At 47.8% G+C, this 16,404-nt stretch overlaps 1 protein-coding gene across 1 annotated transcript in view; it reads left to right on the plus strand.

Annotated features, from left to right (window-relative positions):
- Positions 1-16,404, plus strand: part of CAMTA1 (calmodulin binding transcription activator 1) — an 888,226-nt gene that overhangs the window by 441,653 nt on the left and 430,169 nt on the right. Inside the window, exon 5 of the mRNA XM_065882980.1 lies at positions 1,665-1,800. Coding sequence (XP_065739052.1) covers positions 1,665-1,800 — 136 coding nt within the window. The remainder of the gene's footprint in view (positions 1-1,664; positions 1,801-16,404) is intronic.

The raw sequence follows: 16,404 nt of genomic DNA on the forward strand, positions 1-16,404 counted from the left end.
AGCACAGAGAACTATATTCAATATCCTATCGTAAGCCATAATGAGAAAGAATATTTTAAAAAAAGAATTATATATATGTATAATTGAATCACTTTGCTGTACAGCAGAAATTAACACAACCTTGTAAATCAACTATACTTCAATAAAAAATTATTGATTAAAAAAAGAAAAAGAAGAAACCACTTCCTTTGCCTTGTTTGTGTCAGGAGCTCTCTCACCCCGGCTAGGAAGGAGCTGGAAGGCCTGTGTGGTCCCCTGGGTGCACAGACCACTTCCCTTTCCTTTTTCTGTGTTGAGCCTTCAGGCGGAGAGTGACACAGCTGGCTAGGGCTGGTGCGCCATGTCTTGTAGCTTTCGGGGGCATCTTCCTTAAAGGATGGACCTGCCCCCAGCTGCTGGAGCTTTATTCTGTAAGGTTTACCGTAGCACTTGCCCTCAGCTGCCAGGGGAGCTTAGTTCTTTGTCTCCTTGGTGTCTCCAAACCAAAATTTGTCACCGCTACAGCTACACGGATGAGCGTAAACATCCTCTGCTCTTTGTGGTTGACGCTTGGGGTCTTCTAGGGAAATTCAAGATTCTCTTTGTTCTTTTTAAACGGCACGGAGAACGGCCATCCCGCTCTTAGCATTTAGCAAGTGGGTAACTATTTTTCTAAGATACGGTGGTCATGGACCGAATAGACAAATCTGCCTGGAAGTGCTGAGCCCGTTCACAACTGAAGCCCAAATGGGAAAGAATCAGGTACTTAGCTTGCTTGGGAAGAAGGGCTGTAGGGCTCTTCCACATCCAGTAGGAATCTAAATGCAGGCAATGAATCAAGAGCGTCTGGCCTCAGTGACTAGTTTTTCCATTGGTCTGTTCTTAACGTAGTCATCTAGTGTCTGCGTTAAACTTATTTATTTACTAATGTTAGGTGATGGATTAAAAAATGTGCAGAAAATCTTTCTACAAGAGATAAGATATTGCCGGCTGCCATAACACTCCCGGCTCTTTTTGCGTTCTTTCTGCTTTTCCTACTTTTCAGGGCAGAGCTCGGGCTCCCACACCATACATCCTGATTAGATCGTGGATATCACTAAGGGGATGTTTTTTAAGCCTATCATTGACACATTTAATTCATTAGGTACCAAATCCACAAGCAAATTTTGCATGGCCATACCGCCTGGAGGGGTGGGATAGGGAGGGCGGGAGGGAGGGAGACGCAAGAGGGAAGAGATATGGGAACATATGTATATGTATAACTGATTCACTTTGTTATAAAGCAGAAACTAACACACCATTGTAAAGCAATTATACCCCAATAAAGATATATATAAAAAAAAGAATATAACAAGGTGGGAGGGAGACGCAAGAGGGAGGAGATACGGGGATATATGTATATGTATAGCTGATTCACTTTGTTATAAGGAGAAATTAACACACCATTGTAAAGCAGTTATACTCCAATAAAGATGTTAAAAAAATAATAAAAAAATAAAAATTCTCTATGATAAAAAAAAAAACATGGTTAATCCAGGGGGCTGCAATAAAAGGTGAAAAATTATGTCCCAGCAAATGTGGAATATCGCTCTTCTGTAGAGACTTTTACTGGTCTACGATATCTTTCTTCATACATTTTTCTTCTGCTCGGTTCTCTTGGTAACTTAACCATTTGTTGTTTCCAGACCGCAGAATGGCTCAATGATCCTCTACAACAGGAAGAAAGTGAAATACAGGAAAGATGGGTATTGCTGGAAAAAGAGGAAAGATGGGAAAACGACCAGAGAGGACCACATGAAACTGAAGGTCCAGGGAGTAGAGGTAAAGAGCAAACAAGGCTCCCTTGTTCTGCAGATGGCATTTCCGGGCTGCAATAAGATGGAACTGCTTTTGAGTCATTCGATGCCAGGCACTTCTTGTCAGCGGTATTTTGTTTGTCAAGACCCTGTTTGTTGTTTTTCTTTTTTCCTGACTTTTTACCCTATGTCGCCATTTAAGTTTTCCCTGAAACCAGATGTAACTAAGGTGCTCCTGTTTCTTGAGAGTCATTGGTGTACAGACTGGGATCAGCAAGATTCTTGCAGAATCGCAGGGAGCCTCCAGTGCCTTGAGAGTTTGGGAGGAAAGAGGGAGCTGTGTAAGGCATCTCCCTCTTGAGGTGGCCAGGGACGCCTCTGTTGAGCGGATCCCGTGGGAGTGGTGATCCCCAACCAGAGCCTGGCTTCCCTCTCTCTATTCACAAACCCTTCCGTTTCCCACTGGGTGTTGCAACCTCAGGGAACTCACAGGTATTAAGGATAACAAGGTGTGTTGCAGGGCTGGGACAGAGGTGGGCACAGTAGAAAGCATCTGGGGATGTTGTGCAAACTCCAGATTGCGGGAGGACAGGGTGCAGTCTGGTTTCCTTGGTATCGTCCTGACCCCACGTGCTCTCACTCTGGAGGAGCCATGGAGACGTCCCCCGGTTCCTCTTTTCCGTTGTTTGAGGGCCTGAGCCATGTGTCACAGCGGGAGAGAGAGGGTGTGAATCGTGGTGCATTCTTGGCCGGTGAGTTAGTGAGCACCCACTTCTCTCTGCTTTCCTTGGTGATCCTAGTAAAGGATCTTCCCTGGGAGCTGGGAAGCTGGCTGTGAGCCACCTGGGAATTCACAGTGGTCAGAGAGGGGGCTCCCAGAGTCCGCTGGTGTGTTGGGTCCTCCAGTGTGCCAGGATTAATCTCCAGGACCCACTCGAGTTCAACGGCTCACCCTCCACGCTGACGTTCTTTGTGACGCCCTTTATCATTATGACTTCCTCTATATCAAAATCATGTGCTTTTACGGCTGTTAGAATAGCTTCCAGTGGCTTTTATTCTGTTGCTCCACAGAGAGAGATAACCTGTGTTTTATGCTTTTGCGTTTTTTTTTTTAAACACCTAGTAACAATGCTTTATGATGATGAACAAAGAAAAAGGCGGGATAGGAGAAATCCCAGTTCCCTGTGTTCTCCTGGGCTCAGTGTTTGCACAGCGTGATAGAAGCAACCGCACGAAACATTCAAATGCACGTTACCAGAACATGCCGCTCCAAACCCAGCTCCAGGACTGTGACTGGTGATTGCGCAAACAGATTAGCGATTGTTACCGAAACTGAGGGAGGTGGGGCTTTGCTTGTATCCTCCTAGATGGAGGAATAGATAGAAAGCGCGAAGTGGGGGAGGGGCAAGTGAGGGGCCACTGTGCTGTGGGAATTCACACCCAAACCTCGCCATCAGCCCCCATGCCTGTGGGCCTCTGGTATATTTCATCCCTGTACTATGTAAATCAGGAACTTCTGGTTGTAAGTAACAGCAGGGTGGGATTCTTCCTCAGCAGCAGCTAAAGACCGGGGGGGAAAAAAAAAAGCCACAGTGTTCCTTTTCTTCCCTGCTGTTATAAGTTAGAATCCTCACTGGATGGAATCAGAATGATTTATGGTTATTCTTAGGCCGTACTTACGTTCGGGGTTACTCGTGCCTTCCACTTGCAGTCTAACATGTAGACGTGTGTGTGGGGGCGGCCTGGACCCTCAGACCACCGAGGAAGGGGATGGACAAGACAGTGCGGGGTTTCCATGACTTTCTGGACGTCAGCGACAGCAGGGCAGTAGGAACGGGAGACGGGCTTGGAGGGACTTTAGCAGCAACACAAGGGGTGTGTTTTCAGGTTCTTGGAGAGTGAGGCCCCAGGTGGGTGTGAACTGTGGTGGCCGCTCCCATTGGGCTTGGGGAGCTGCCCCATTGAGTCGATCAGCAGATGTTGACTGTGGCCCCTACTCTGTGCAGGGCCCTGTGGTGTCTACTGAGAAAATAGGAGCCGTGTTCTCTGCCCCAGGGACTCGCATTCAAATCGAGGAGGTAGCCATGTCCATACCTACAAGTCACGATCTGTACTGAGGAGTACAGAAGGCTGAGCGTTTAAGAGAAGTGTCCCGGGAGTTCAGAGTGGGCTGGGATGGTCAGAGAAGCTTCCTGGGTGAGATGGGTCATAAGTTAAGCTCTTAAAGTTGGGGGGGGATTGTGTGTGTAACATAGTGTTTCCTAGCTTAACTTTCTCTCTTAGCCTTTGGATTCTGAGATCCCCTCTTCCCTCGGAACTGCTCTATAGTATTCAAGTGTATAAGCGTTTGAGTCACTCCTTGGTCGGTGGACTTTTGGGCTCTTCCCAGTTTTCCAATGTTACGATGCTTCAGTCAACGTTCTCACCCATGTCTGCTTGTGCACGTGGGCAACCCAGACCTGGCATTGCTGGGTGTAGGGTCTGAGTATTTCCAGTTCCACTGGATGCTGTCAAATGGCTCCCAAGTGGCTGTGCTAACTACCTGCCCACCAGCACCGAGAATGACCCTTACCTCTGCGCCCTCTCCCACGCTGATGGAGAGTGAGGAGAACTTGGGTTTTTCTTGGTTATTCGTGGGGGTGAGCTCATTCTCGTGTTCATGGATGTCCTTTGCTGTGGACTGTCTACCATGGGCACGATTTTTAAACAGCCCCAAAGGAAGATTTATCTGGCAAGAGCAGCCCCACACATCAGTGACGTTTCTCCTGCATTTGCTCTGATCTGGACCAGTGGCTGGGAAGCCCAGTTGTCATGCAGGGGACAGTAGGCAGGTGGGCCTTCCCACCCGGGAAATTGCAATGCATATATACATGGGTTTTGCATCTCACAGGAGGCGGGGGTCTTCCCAGTTTGGACTCTGCTTCCTTCTTCAGTGGATTCAGTCAGGTGGTTCCCATTGACTTAGTACATATATCATGCCAGGTACGGTGCCAGCCAGCTGCCCCTACCGCTGGGTGAGGCAGACAGTCCTGTCCAGGGTCTTGGAGTTGTGACTTTCTACCACGCCAGCTGGTTTCTACAGTTCCAGGGCATGATAGATATTTGGATCTACCATTTAACATATCACTTGCTGTAAGCCTTCCCTCAGGCCAGGGAAGCTTCCAGCCCTGTTAGTAGAACTGCTCAGAGGTCTGGCTTCTTTTGTTCTCAGAGGCCGAGGCCCTTGGTTACACACGGCAACTCAAAGGCACATTGACTTTCTCATCCAGGCCCAGGATGGGGGCAGCCGCTTTTGAAGTTGATGAGCTCTTAGGTCCGGGATTAGTTGTCTTGTCTATAAGCCAAGGAGAAGCCAGCTCAATAAGGTTTCCTGGCATGACAGAGGTTGGCAGGGAGGAAAAAGAAGGTGGTTGTGATGTCAACATTTCATGAGATGAAATCTCAGCAGGCAGGCCTGAAGCGGGTCCTGCTCTCCAGGTAGATTGATGCCTGCTTACCTGGGGCCTGGGGTGTGCAGGGAGAGGACCTCTGGTGGTGGGGGGAGCATTTCCTGAATGCAGAGAGGCACACCTGGTGCCCCCATGTCTCCAGGATCACCACGCCATGGGTGGGATGAGCTGGGTGAAGTCAGTCCAAGGAGATGTTGTTCTTTGGGCCAAGCTGGAAGAGTACTTTTCAAGTTCATGGTGCTCTTCTCTGGCCCCAGAAGGCTGCGGGGCTGTCTTCTGCCCTGTCCTCCCTCACCCCTCTCTCCTGAAAGCGCCGGGTGTCTCAGAATCCAGGCTGTCGACTTCCTAGCACTTTCACTGCTGGGTTCCCATAACAGGAGCCACCCCTGGCCACAGGCTTACAAATGTCCTGTACACCATCTCACTCGACCCTTCTCAGAACATCCACACCAGGTACATATGACTACACCCGTTTCACAGATGAAGAGATGGCACCTTGAGAGGGCTTCTCTTGCCCCACATCCCGCCACGAATCAATGCAGAGCTGGGACGTGAGCCAAGATCCGCCTGGCTCTACAGTGTGAGCACTTGCCCTGGGCATTCTGGCGGGGTTTGGGGTCAAGTCCAGCACGTACCCTTCGTTCATCAGCCAGCTGTTGGATGCTTTCTACCCACCAGCACTGGGAGAGGTACTGAGGATGTAGTGATGTCAACAAGGGCACTCCCCTTCTCATGGGGACAGAAAACATCAAGCACGCAACTTTATCGCGGGGTCATGAGGGCTGGGATGGAAGACTTACGAGGCTCTGGACCAAACACATAGCAGGGCTGCCTAAGGCAGACTTGGTCTTAAGAAACGACATAAACGCAGGGAACCAGGTGCTGGTGAGGGCTGGACAGTGAGGGCATAGGGATGGAAACGAGCGATGGGCAGAGATATAGGCTGCTGAAAAATGGCTAACATGATTTACAGCAACAGGGGCCCAGAACTGTGATGTGTGAGCATCTCTCTCAGCCCTTTGCAGACCAGACACTCCCCCGCCTGGGGACGAGGCTCTCTGCTCTGATCACAAGGCGTGCCTTGCCGTGACGTCCTGCCTTTGGAACCGATGTGTGGACGTTGCACAGAAGCTGTTGGCTTGACTGTGGGTAGCATGGAGAAAGGCATCCTTCCCCACTGAGCCCGTTCCGAGGTAGACAGGTACCCCCTGGCCTGGACCATCTGCCCAGCAGAAATGCCAGCCATTGCCTCTGACCAGAATTTTCAGCAGTGAAGAGAGAGTTTGGTTTTGCTGACCTGTTGGTGCTGCCTGAAAGAATGAAAAGCTGCTTTGACTTCTCAACTAAGTGCCTGAAAGCTCAAAGCCCCGTCTTGAATGTGGAAGTGGCAGGCGAGGTTATGTTTTTGGACATGGCCTCATTAGAAATGATATTCTTTATTTGGACACTTAGGCCACGTATTAAGAAGGAAAAAAAAAAAAAGCACCTCTTTTAAAAGTAGGAATGATTTTGTAGTTACCGCATTAGGAATTAACAGGGCATGAAATAACTGTCTGCCTCGTGGCGATGTCAGATCTTTTCAGCTCTGCTTGCAGCCGTAAGATAAATAGGTGTCTTGCTTGCAGCTGATGGAAAATATTTAAAATAGCCAACCACAAACATGCATGGTGCCCAAATTGGGTTTGGGAAACAGCAATGAATAGATAAGGGGTAAGTAAGTGGGCTGACGAAACAGCTGAGTGGCAGAAGCTCACAAAAGGTCAAGTGAGTCTGCATGTTGCCACTCTGTGCTTTTCAACAGAATACAGATTTTTTGCTTTCCGTAAACGATCGTGTAGCTTTGGTCTGTGGATGTCTTATTTCACCCCGTTCTTCTTCAGACTTGCCATGCGCCCACTGGTCTACACTGTATAATGTGTCCCTTGCTCAGAACCTCTTTTCCCCACGTCTGCGTCAAGACTGTGTTAGCCTTGTAACTTCTGAACCTTCTAGGGCATCTTCCCTGATCTGCAGTCAGAAGAAATTATCCCCTGTCTTTCATTGCCATAGCACTCCGTCTGTACCTTTCCTGAAGAGGTGTTCTCTTTGACTCTATATGAGCTCTGTCCAGTTCAACAAACATAAATTAAGTATCTAGTATTTTCTAGGTACTAGAACACCTCTATCTGGTATCTGGATACTAGGTGATCTGTTAAGCACAGGTTCTAGAGAGGCAAGTAAGACGGAGCATCCTTTTTTTAATACTGTTTTTTAAAAAATTTTTATTTATCTATCTATTTATTTTTTGGCCGCACCGTGAGGCATGCAGGATCTTAGTTCCCCAACCAGGGATCGAACCTGTGTCCCCTGCATTGGGAGCACAGGGTCTTAACCACTGGACCACCAGGGAAGTCTCACGAAAGAGCGTCCTACTTGGGAAACTTTCAGAAACATGAAACTGGTCATTGCAATATGACGCGGTGATTGTTGCCGTGGAGAAGTGGTGTTAGAATGAACTTGTTTCCCTCTCTGAGGACAGGATCTGATCAGTCACCCATGGGAACTCGTTCTGAGCAGTGGGATCTGCTGGACGACCTGCCTTCACAGGTACTTCTCATCTGAGCCTCAACCCAGCCCTGCCGTTCAGTCAAGGCAGCATTTTTATCCCTACTGGTCCCATGTCTGAGACTTGAACCCAGGTTCAAGTCCAGTCCCGGCCACCCCTCCCGTCTGGTACCGAGAGCTGTGGTCCAGGTGTCTGGTCTCATGACTCCAGTGCAGGGAGCCAGTCTGTTTGGCAGCAGCTCAGAGGGTCTCCCAGGGCTCTCTTCTGACTTTTAATCATCTGAATTTTTGTGCCGGATTCTGCTGGCATGCGATCACGTTAAAACTTAATCTCCTGTTTCCTGGGTGTGTTTCGGTGGTATCAATTCAGGAGCTCAAATCCATAGTCTTTCCTTAATTTCTAATTACTCAGCATCCCTGGCGACATGTCCCTACACAATTCATAGGATTAAAATTTTAGCTGATAAATAACATATGCTACCGACATTTTAAAGTGGCGGGAGCACCCTGTCTGTTCACAGTCCGCTGGCTCCCAGAGGCCTGGCCAGGTGCTGGTTTTGCTTCTCCTTCTTCAGGCTTCCTCCTGCCTGACCACAGCCAGCTAGTGACAGCAACAGCAAGGATGGTGTGCATCACTTAGTGAGCACCTATTGAATACCCGGTCCTGTACCCATCACTCTATAAGCATCACCTCATTCAGTGGCTTGGCAACATCCCTTTTGGGTAGGTACTGCCCTTACTCCAACACTCTGAATACCCTGCATGACCTGCCTTAGCTCTGATTTCAAGTCCTTTAGGAGCCTCTCATATTCCCATGTCAACCTCCGCGGAGGGATAACAGGTTACGTTCATTTGCTCCCACAATGAACTGCCTATTTCCATTTGTCCTGAAGCTACAGCTTTCAAGCTTCCAGGATATTCTCACTCTGGTGATAAGGGTCTGTGTGCTCACTCTCCCTGTGTAGGGTTGCCAGATTTAGTGTGTAATGCACCCACACACATACACACGCGTACACACACAACACACACCCATACACATACATGAGAGACAGACGCCCAGTTACATTTTAACTTGAGTTAAACAAAACAAAAAAAAAGATTTTTTAGTGCAAGTATGTTCCATGCAATTTGGGGGATCTACTTATACTAAAATGTGATCTGTTGCTTCTCTGAAGCTCACATCTAGTCCTGTGTCTTATCTGGCCACCCTCCCACCATCAGAGCAGTTTCCTGGGATTCTTTACAGACAGAGATTTGGCTACTTGGGTATTAGTCTCATTGAAGACTCGCGGAACTGAGTTGGTTTCTCTCCAGACACATTTTTGATGCAGGAACCATAAAAACAAGGACAGATACTGGCCCTGGCTTAGGAAAGAAAGCCTTCGTGGCAGTTAGCTAGTGAAGCCACGTGTGGCCGGGCCTGGGCCCCTGCTGCCCTCTCTGGGAAGTGAGTCGTGGGAACCTCCTCTCTCACTAGGTCTGCCCAAGCCCAGGTTCCATGCCCTTCTAGGTTGCTGCCTCCAGGAATGCAGGCCTCCTGCCAGTGGTGTTTGGAAAGCAGCTCGTTAGTGAAAGAGGTACCAGGAAGGTTTTGAAGGAAACACGTTTGTAATTTCTGCCTCCTTTATATCTCTGGTAGATTACAGCGCGTAAAGTTTCCTTTTCAGCTTGACTGCAGCCTTCCTGAGCTAGAAACTCCCGGTGAAGGTGGAGCCACAGCATGGCAACTTGGTATGCCGAGCTTGTATTTAATTATTATCATAGCAGTCTCTTAATATCATTTCAGATTAGCCCACGAGGACATGAATGGAAATTTTAGCATACTCAATTACAACGGAAACCCTTGAACACCACTGTCAAAATTCACCCAGGGCCTTCCTCTGTCTATGCCTCCACGTACCGCAGGCACAGAGATAGACATTACCCAGGCCACACAAGCTTGATTTTGTAAGCACCGTGCGTGGCCCCGTCTGCAAGGTGGGGATGCCTCTTAAGAACGTGATACATCTCCCACCCCGCCTCAGTAAATGACCAGATTTGGTTGTTTGCGTCGGTAAAGGATGTCTCTGGCCTTCACTTGACTGAGCAGTAAATTATCAATCCTTCTGCACATCTTTCAGTTCCCTAACATCGCTGGAGAAATTTACTCCTGTCATCGGTAGCTGCGGCTTGTCTCTGATGGGGCAGTTGGTGCTCAGAGGGTATGAATCTCCCGCCTCGTCCTAGAAGAGTCACACCTGGCCCCCTTTAGTTGACACCAACACAGGGAAGTTATCGTGGCTTGCAGAGTAATCGGACCCGCGTCGCTCTGTCTGTCCGCTTCCCACAGGCCAGCAAAAACCATGGGGAAATAGAGGCGCAGTGAAGGGCTTTTGTGCTGCCAGGGGTGGGGCAGAGAGAAGCATTACTGCATAAATGAAGGATGGAGCAGCCATTCACACAGCTGCTGGGGCGGAGGCTGCTTCAACGGCTGCTGGCTCTCGTCACCTGGTTTCTTGTGCGAGTTTGCTGGGCTTTCTGACTGCTAAGCTGCTCTCCGCTTGCCCTCCCTGGATGCGAGGCCAGAACTGTAGATGGAAAGCAGGTGATTTCACGAAAGAGCACCTTTCTGGTTCTTGAGTTTTCTTTCCAGAGAGATGAAATGACCTTGCATTTCCTTTTTGTTCTTCTTTTTTTTTTTTTTTGCGGTACGCGCAGGCTCAGCGGCCATGGCTCACGGGCCCAGCCGCTCTGCGGCATGTGGGATCTTCCCGAACCAGGGCACGAACCCGTGTCCCCTGCATCGGCAGGCCAACTCTCAACCACTGCGCCACCAGGGAAGCCCCTCTTTGTTCTTCTTAATTCTAACACCTTGTAATGCTGTGTGCCCTTCAGGGTTTGCCTCTCCTTCTTGTTGCAAAACTCCTGCAAAAGCTGAGACCTGCACAGACACATATGCAGTCACACGGCTGCTTGCTCGCCACCGCGTGGTCCATCAGTCAGCAGCACCAGCCCACCTGGGAGCTCATTAGAAGGGCAGATTCTCAGGCCCTGCCCCGGATCTACTGCATTTGGAAAAGATTGACACATGCCATCCTCTTGTTGTTGGTGGAGTCCTCCCTTGGTGACTCAGTCCTAGGCAGGTGGTTTTTCTAATCTTATCTTAAGAAAAAAGTAAAGGAAAATTTTACAAGTTAGTCTGGTAATTCATTTCTTGACTCCCAACATCTTTTAAAAATATCTCACTGAAACCTCTGATGTTTGAGCCTGTTATTCCTTATTCTACCCTTGGCCATGAAGGGGAGAGAACAGCAGGTCTCTGGAAGCAGAGCACACAGCGAGGCTGCCAATGACTGAGCAGCTGCCTCAGCTTCTCTCCTCCAGGTGAAGTGGCCCTGCTCTCGCATTGATCCAATGTCCCCCCTGTAGCCCAGTGCTCGGCATGGTACCTGGTACACAGTTGGTGCCCAATAAACGCTTTTTGAATGAATGAATGAATGAATGAAATGATGTATTTCTTCTGTGATGGGCTGGACAGTACAGGGATCCCTCACTTTTCGAAAGTTCAATTTACACCATGACGCTTTTACAGAAGACCTACATTCGCACCTGTTTTCACTAACCGAAAGAAATCCAAAGAGAATTTTCGCTTTTAGGAAAAAAGGCGAAAATAGTGTTCAGTGTTGGTTTTGCAGCAGCTGTAGTAGAAGATACTGCACCCCGAGCAGAAGGAGTGACCCCACCAAGCTCCTTCCTCCAGGACCACACTCAGCATCTCAGCATCCAGTCACCAGAGCTGTGACCTGGGTCTAGGCATCTGTGCTTTATCTCCATTTATTTTGTGCTTTTTTTACGTGTGTCCTAAGGTAACTGCTTCTTTGCCTTATACCGTTTCAACTTACAAAAGGTTTCATAGGAATGCTTTACTTTCGGATAGCAGGGAAACCTGCAAATAGTTTCAGTTTTGCTGGCCAGAGGTCTCCATGGCAACTATTGTAACCGTGAAAGCTGCCATAGGCTATGTAATTAAGGAATGGGTGTGACTGTGTTCCAATAAAACTTTATTTACAAAGACAGGCTGGGGGCCAGATATGGACCGTGGATGTAGTTCGCCGATCTCTGTTCTAGGTTACAGCAGCAGGTTCTAGAAGGAGCAGGGGGCTATGGAGACTGGTGAGAGACGGCAGGGGATGATCAAGGACTGGCCACCAAACCCTCTTACGGACTTGAATCTGAGCACTAGTGTGTCCTAGGATTCATGTTTGCAACCTGACAGTATTCACACTTAGCTTATAATTCTGCAAGGAATTAACAGTTTTTTGCACAACACGCCGACAATCACATTAGTATTGTTAGTTGTGTTTGTCTTGGCGAAGTTAGGGTCTCTCCTTTCTCTTGACTTTTAGTGGCAATCTGGCTTATTCCACGGGGCATGGGATAATTGTTCTCCATCTGAAGAAACTAGGCAGAGCCTCCTGCAACGGGCGGCTTGGGGGTGAAAGCTGGGAAGCGTCCTGTCTCTCCCACGAGCCCAAGGCACTGGTCCATGGCGCTGCAGAGAAGGCGGGCAAGTCCCGGTGATGCGCTCTGAGCTCCCTTGTCCAGGGACAGCTGAGCCAATGGTGTGTGGCCTTGCTGAGACCAGGTGGGTTAAAGGATCAAGATCTCGCGGAAGAGAGAAAGGCGGTACCGCCTGCATCTTTGGGCTCGAAGTGCTTTGAAAGCAGCCTGGATGTGTTTGACGTGCCAACATTCCCCTAGAACAGAGGCTGTGGGGAGGGTGCAGACTGTATTTGTCCATGTTTAAGTATTTACCTGACAGCATGAGAAGACCAGGGACTTTCTCTTTCATCTTGGATCCCACGATTTACATACAGGTTTCTGATGAATGCAAGCGGTAGACATTTATTACAAAAGTGTAAGAAATGTTGACTCTTCCCGAATGGATTATTTAGAATTTATTTTATTAAATATTCAAGGTGGCGTGTGATAAACGGAAGCACTGCTGGTTTGCGGCCTAATGATTCATGTATCTGTGGCAGTGATAAGGAAATCAAAGACTCGTTTTGCCATTTCAGGGGAAGAATATGGATTATTATTAAATCCGGAATGGGCCTCTTGAGAAGCCCTCCTTAAGGGAACACATGTATCAATAATTTCTTCTTCATACAAGAATCCTAATGTTTATGGAAACATAAATTCTAAGCAAGTGGCTGTGGGTTTTTTTCCTCCCTTTGCCTCCTTCCATCCTTTCCTTAGAGATGATCTGCTTTTATCCCTCAGTTAGTGTCTAGTGTTTACAGTCCTTTAACGTCTGCATCTTTGTTTTCCCATTTCTAATTCTTAATGCCGAAAAGCTCCGCTGAGGTCTATGTATTTCAGCACATGAGGTGCCGGTGGAGACCAAGATAGTGCCCCCTTTGCTTGAAATTTCCTAAAAGGTTTGATAGATCTTGGAGGGGACTGTGAATGCGTATTAGACCTCCGATGGGTGGTAGGATGTTACCCTGAACCCATTCTTGCAGAAGCCAGCAGGAAGCCAAGCTTATCTGGTGGGTTGCATCTGTAGGACAGCAGGTGGGAAGCCTTGGGACTCCGCCCCTTCTTAGGTGACAGGGGCCCGGGGAGGGTTAGCAGACACCGCTGAAGGCAGCGCAGGTGTGGCCATCCAGCCGTCCCTGCAGGACAGATAAGGCAGAAGGAGCTCCCAGGTGACATGCAGCAAGGATGACAAGTCCACACGCCTTATGGTGACGTTTCGAAGGTATTAGCATTGTCTCGAGTTTCAAAATACTCCATGACTTCGTTCTCTTTCCAAAATATTAGACAGATGGTTAAATACCATAATCTTTTCCGTAGGAGACTGTGGGAAAAGAAATTGGGAAGCCGGAAGAAGCCTTATTTCCCCCGATTCCTTCCGTGCACCGCAGCGCAGCCGAAACGCAAGCTTAGCCCTTTCTCAGGTGTGACGCCCTGGCTCGTATTTTACTAACCCCTCATTTCTCTGTGTGTTTTTATACATGGAATTAGACCGAATTGTCAGTGTAATGCCGTATTAGGTTCCGTTTCCCCAAAGAATCAGCAGTTATTTCTCACAAACAGGATCTGCTTGGCTTTCCCCGGGAATAATCAGTCGGGGAGGAAGTGAGTTTGCCGCTGACCTTTAATTCCGTAATTGCTGTGAAAGAGTTCAAAGAGTCTTCATTGACAGCCCCCACCTACGGGTGGGCGTGATGAAGCTGCCCTGCTCTCTTTGCAGCGGGGCTGGGTTTGGTTGCTCTGTTCTCATCTAGTTCCCTGCCCCCGGACCCTGACCCCCCTGCACTCCCCTGAAGAGGGTGGCGGTCTGGACGATGCTTCTGATTCCCTGTTTGTTTGTCAGCTTCCGTGTCTCCGGCACCGAGCACTGTGGGGACTCAATTCATATCTCCCGAACGACGGCAATGAACGTGGAGGGGAGCTAGCCCATCGATTTCAGGTCTCCCCGGTGACTGAACCGAGTCTGCCATTCCCACGGGGTTGGGGTCAAGTGCGGCAGCCTCGTGCTGGCTTGAAGAACCATCACATTTGCCTTTTCCTGAGAGGCGGTTAAGTAAACGTCATGGAAGTAGCTTCCCTCCCAAATGAATGAACACCTTCAGATGCGATATGAAATGTTTGGAAATGCAACGCAGCACGGCATTTTGGCCGTATATATATTTTTTCCTTTCGCAACACCTGGCAATAAAATTTTCTGGCTAAATGCCAGATGCGTGTGCGCCTCATTATGTAGCAACTTCGTCTATAACTTTTTTAAGCCCTCCAGATGGAAGCATGGGATAAATCTGGAGAGCTGGAGAAGGGAAATGAAAATAAATGCACTAAGAAATAAAGAATCTGTTTTTTATACTTTCTTTTGCAAATAGTGTTTGCAATGACATATTGTGAAGGGACTGAATTATAACAAAAACAGAAATGAAACAGAGCCCTGGGGTAGGAAGAGCAATTGTTACATTTACTGTAACTGATATAATGCAAAGGAATGCTTTTTACACTCAATTACTTTGCACGTTGTGTTGGACACAAACCAGAACGTAGAACATTTTTGGGTTTTGTTTTACATGATTAAGGGAGTGAGATGAAATAAATTCAGTAAATTACCCTCCTTTCCTTTTTGGTCTGCGATATTTTTGGTTTGCTTTTCTCCACCCCTGGTACTGAATGAATGAGGGGGTTGGGGGAGCAGGGGCCCCCGACCCCTGTTCCCAAACAAGATGGTCCTTCCAAAGATCAGCGGGGTTTCAGCAGAGTTCCTTCCTCTACCTTAGGGCCATCTTTGGCTGCATAAACAAGGGTACGAATCAGAGCTATTTACATTTGGTATTTGATCGTATTTTATGCTTTGACTATCAGAAAAGGATAGCAAGCATGGTAGAGGCTAACAGATGTTAGCAAGCATTTAGGCAGCAGAAGTATTTCCAAGGCTGTGTATTTCAAGATCCTTGTTTAATTTATTTTGCTTAATTATCCTTTCTTGCATTTTTAATGCTCCTAATATGATAATACTAAGAATTGCAGTATGTGATTATGTACTGCTCATTTTTATATATGCTAGATGCGAGGGGAAATGTGGGTTGATGTCGGGAACAGATAGACTTGGGGGACCCAGCCCTGTGCCTTCCTGAGTTCAGCTCTGTCTCCTGCAGGAGGGGTCCAGGAAGGGACTGGGTCTTCTCTGCAAATGATGTAGAAAAGCGTTTCTCAAACTTTAATGTGCATACAAGTCCCCCAAGGATTCTGATTCCGTTGGTCTTGGTGGGGCCCCGAGATGCTGCGTTCAGAGCAAGTTCCCAGGCGGTGGTGAGGCTGCTGGTCCTAAATCATACTTGGAATAGTGAAGATGGGAAGACGTCAGGGAGTGAAAATGACATCGCTTGTATCCCACAGGCTGCTGAAAAACTAGTACCCCCTGCTAGTTGAAAATAACCAACACCCACTGACCGAGCCATGCCTGGGGCACAGGGCAGTTTACGCTGGGCTCAGAAGCTGGGCTCAGAAGCTGTGGTCAAGGGCCCTGGTCCAACTCCCATCTTTTCAAAAGATCATCTTTAGTTTTATACGTGCAAAAGGAAAGCCACACCTGTGGTGAACTCAGTGATTCTGTGTTTTATATTCAAAACCACAAATACTAATAAGAAAACAAAGGGAGAAACTTGTTAGGTATAATATCCAATTATAATTATTTTTACTCCAAAAGGCATGTCAAATAAATAATGCAGTGTATGTTACTTCTAGAAAATGCAGCAGCATTAGTTAATTTACATAAATTATACAACTCATTATCTTTGTTTATAAAAAGGCTTCGCAATATTTTGGCTTATGGATCTAAAAGGGGGGAAAAAATCTCAGATTTCAGTTCAGTGTAATTTTCCTTTCCTGCACAGTCACCTTTTTATTTATTTACAGAAAGAGCATCTGTTTGACAGATCCCCTTAGGATTACTGCCCTCTCCTCATGACGAATGGAATGCATTAAGCCTTAGTTTTGTTTATAAAAAGCCAAATAAATACAAGTGAGTTAATCCAAGCATCCAGAGAGAACCCTGAGTGGCAGTTGTGGTTTCCTCTGCTGGCTTTGTCCGACGCCGACACCGACACGCACGCCTGCAGGGTGGCTAG

Source organism: Phocoena phocoena, chromosome 1, assembly GCF_963924675.1.
Source record: "Phocoena phocoena chromosome 1, mPhoPho1.1, whole genome shotgun sequence".
Taxonomy (NCBI): domain Eukaryota; kingdom Metazoa; phylum Chordata; class Mammalia; order Artiodactyla; family Phocoenidae; genus Phocoena; species Phocoena phocoena.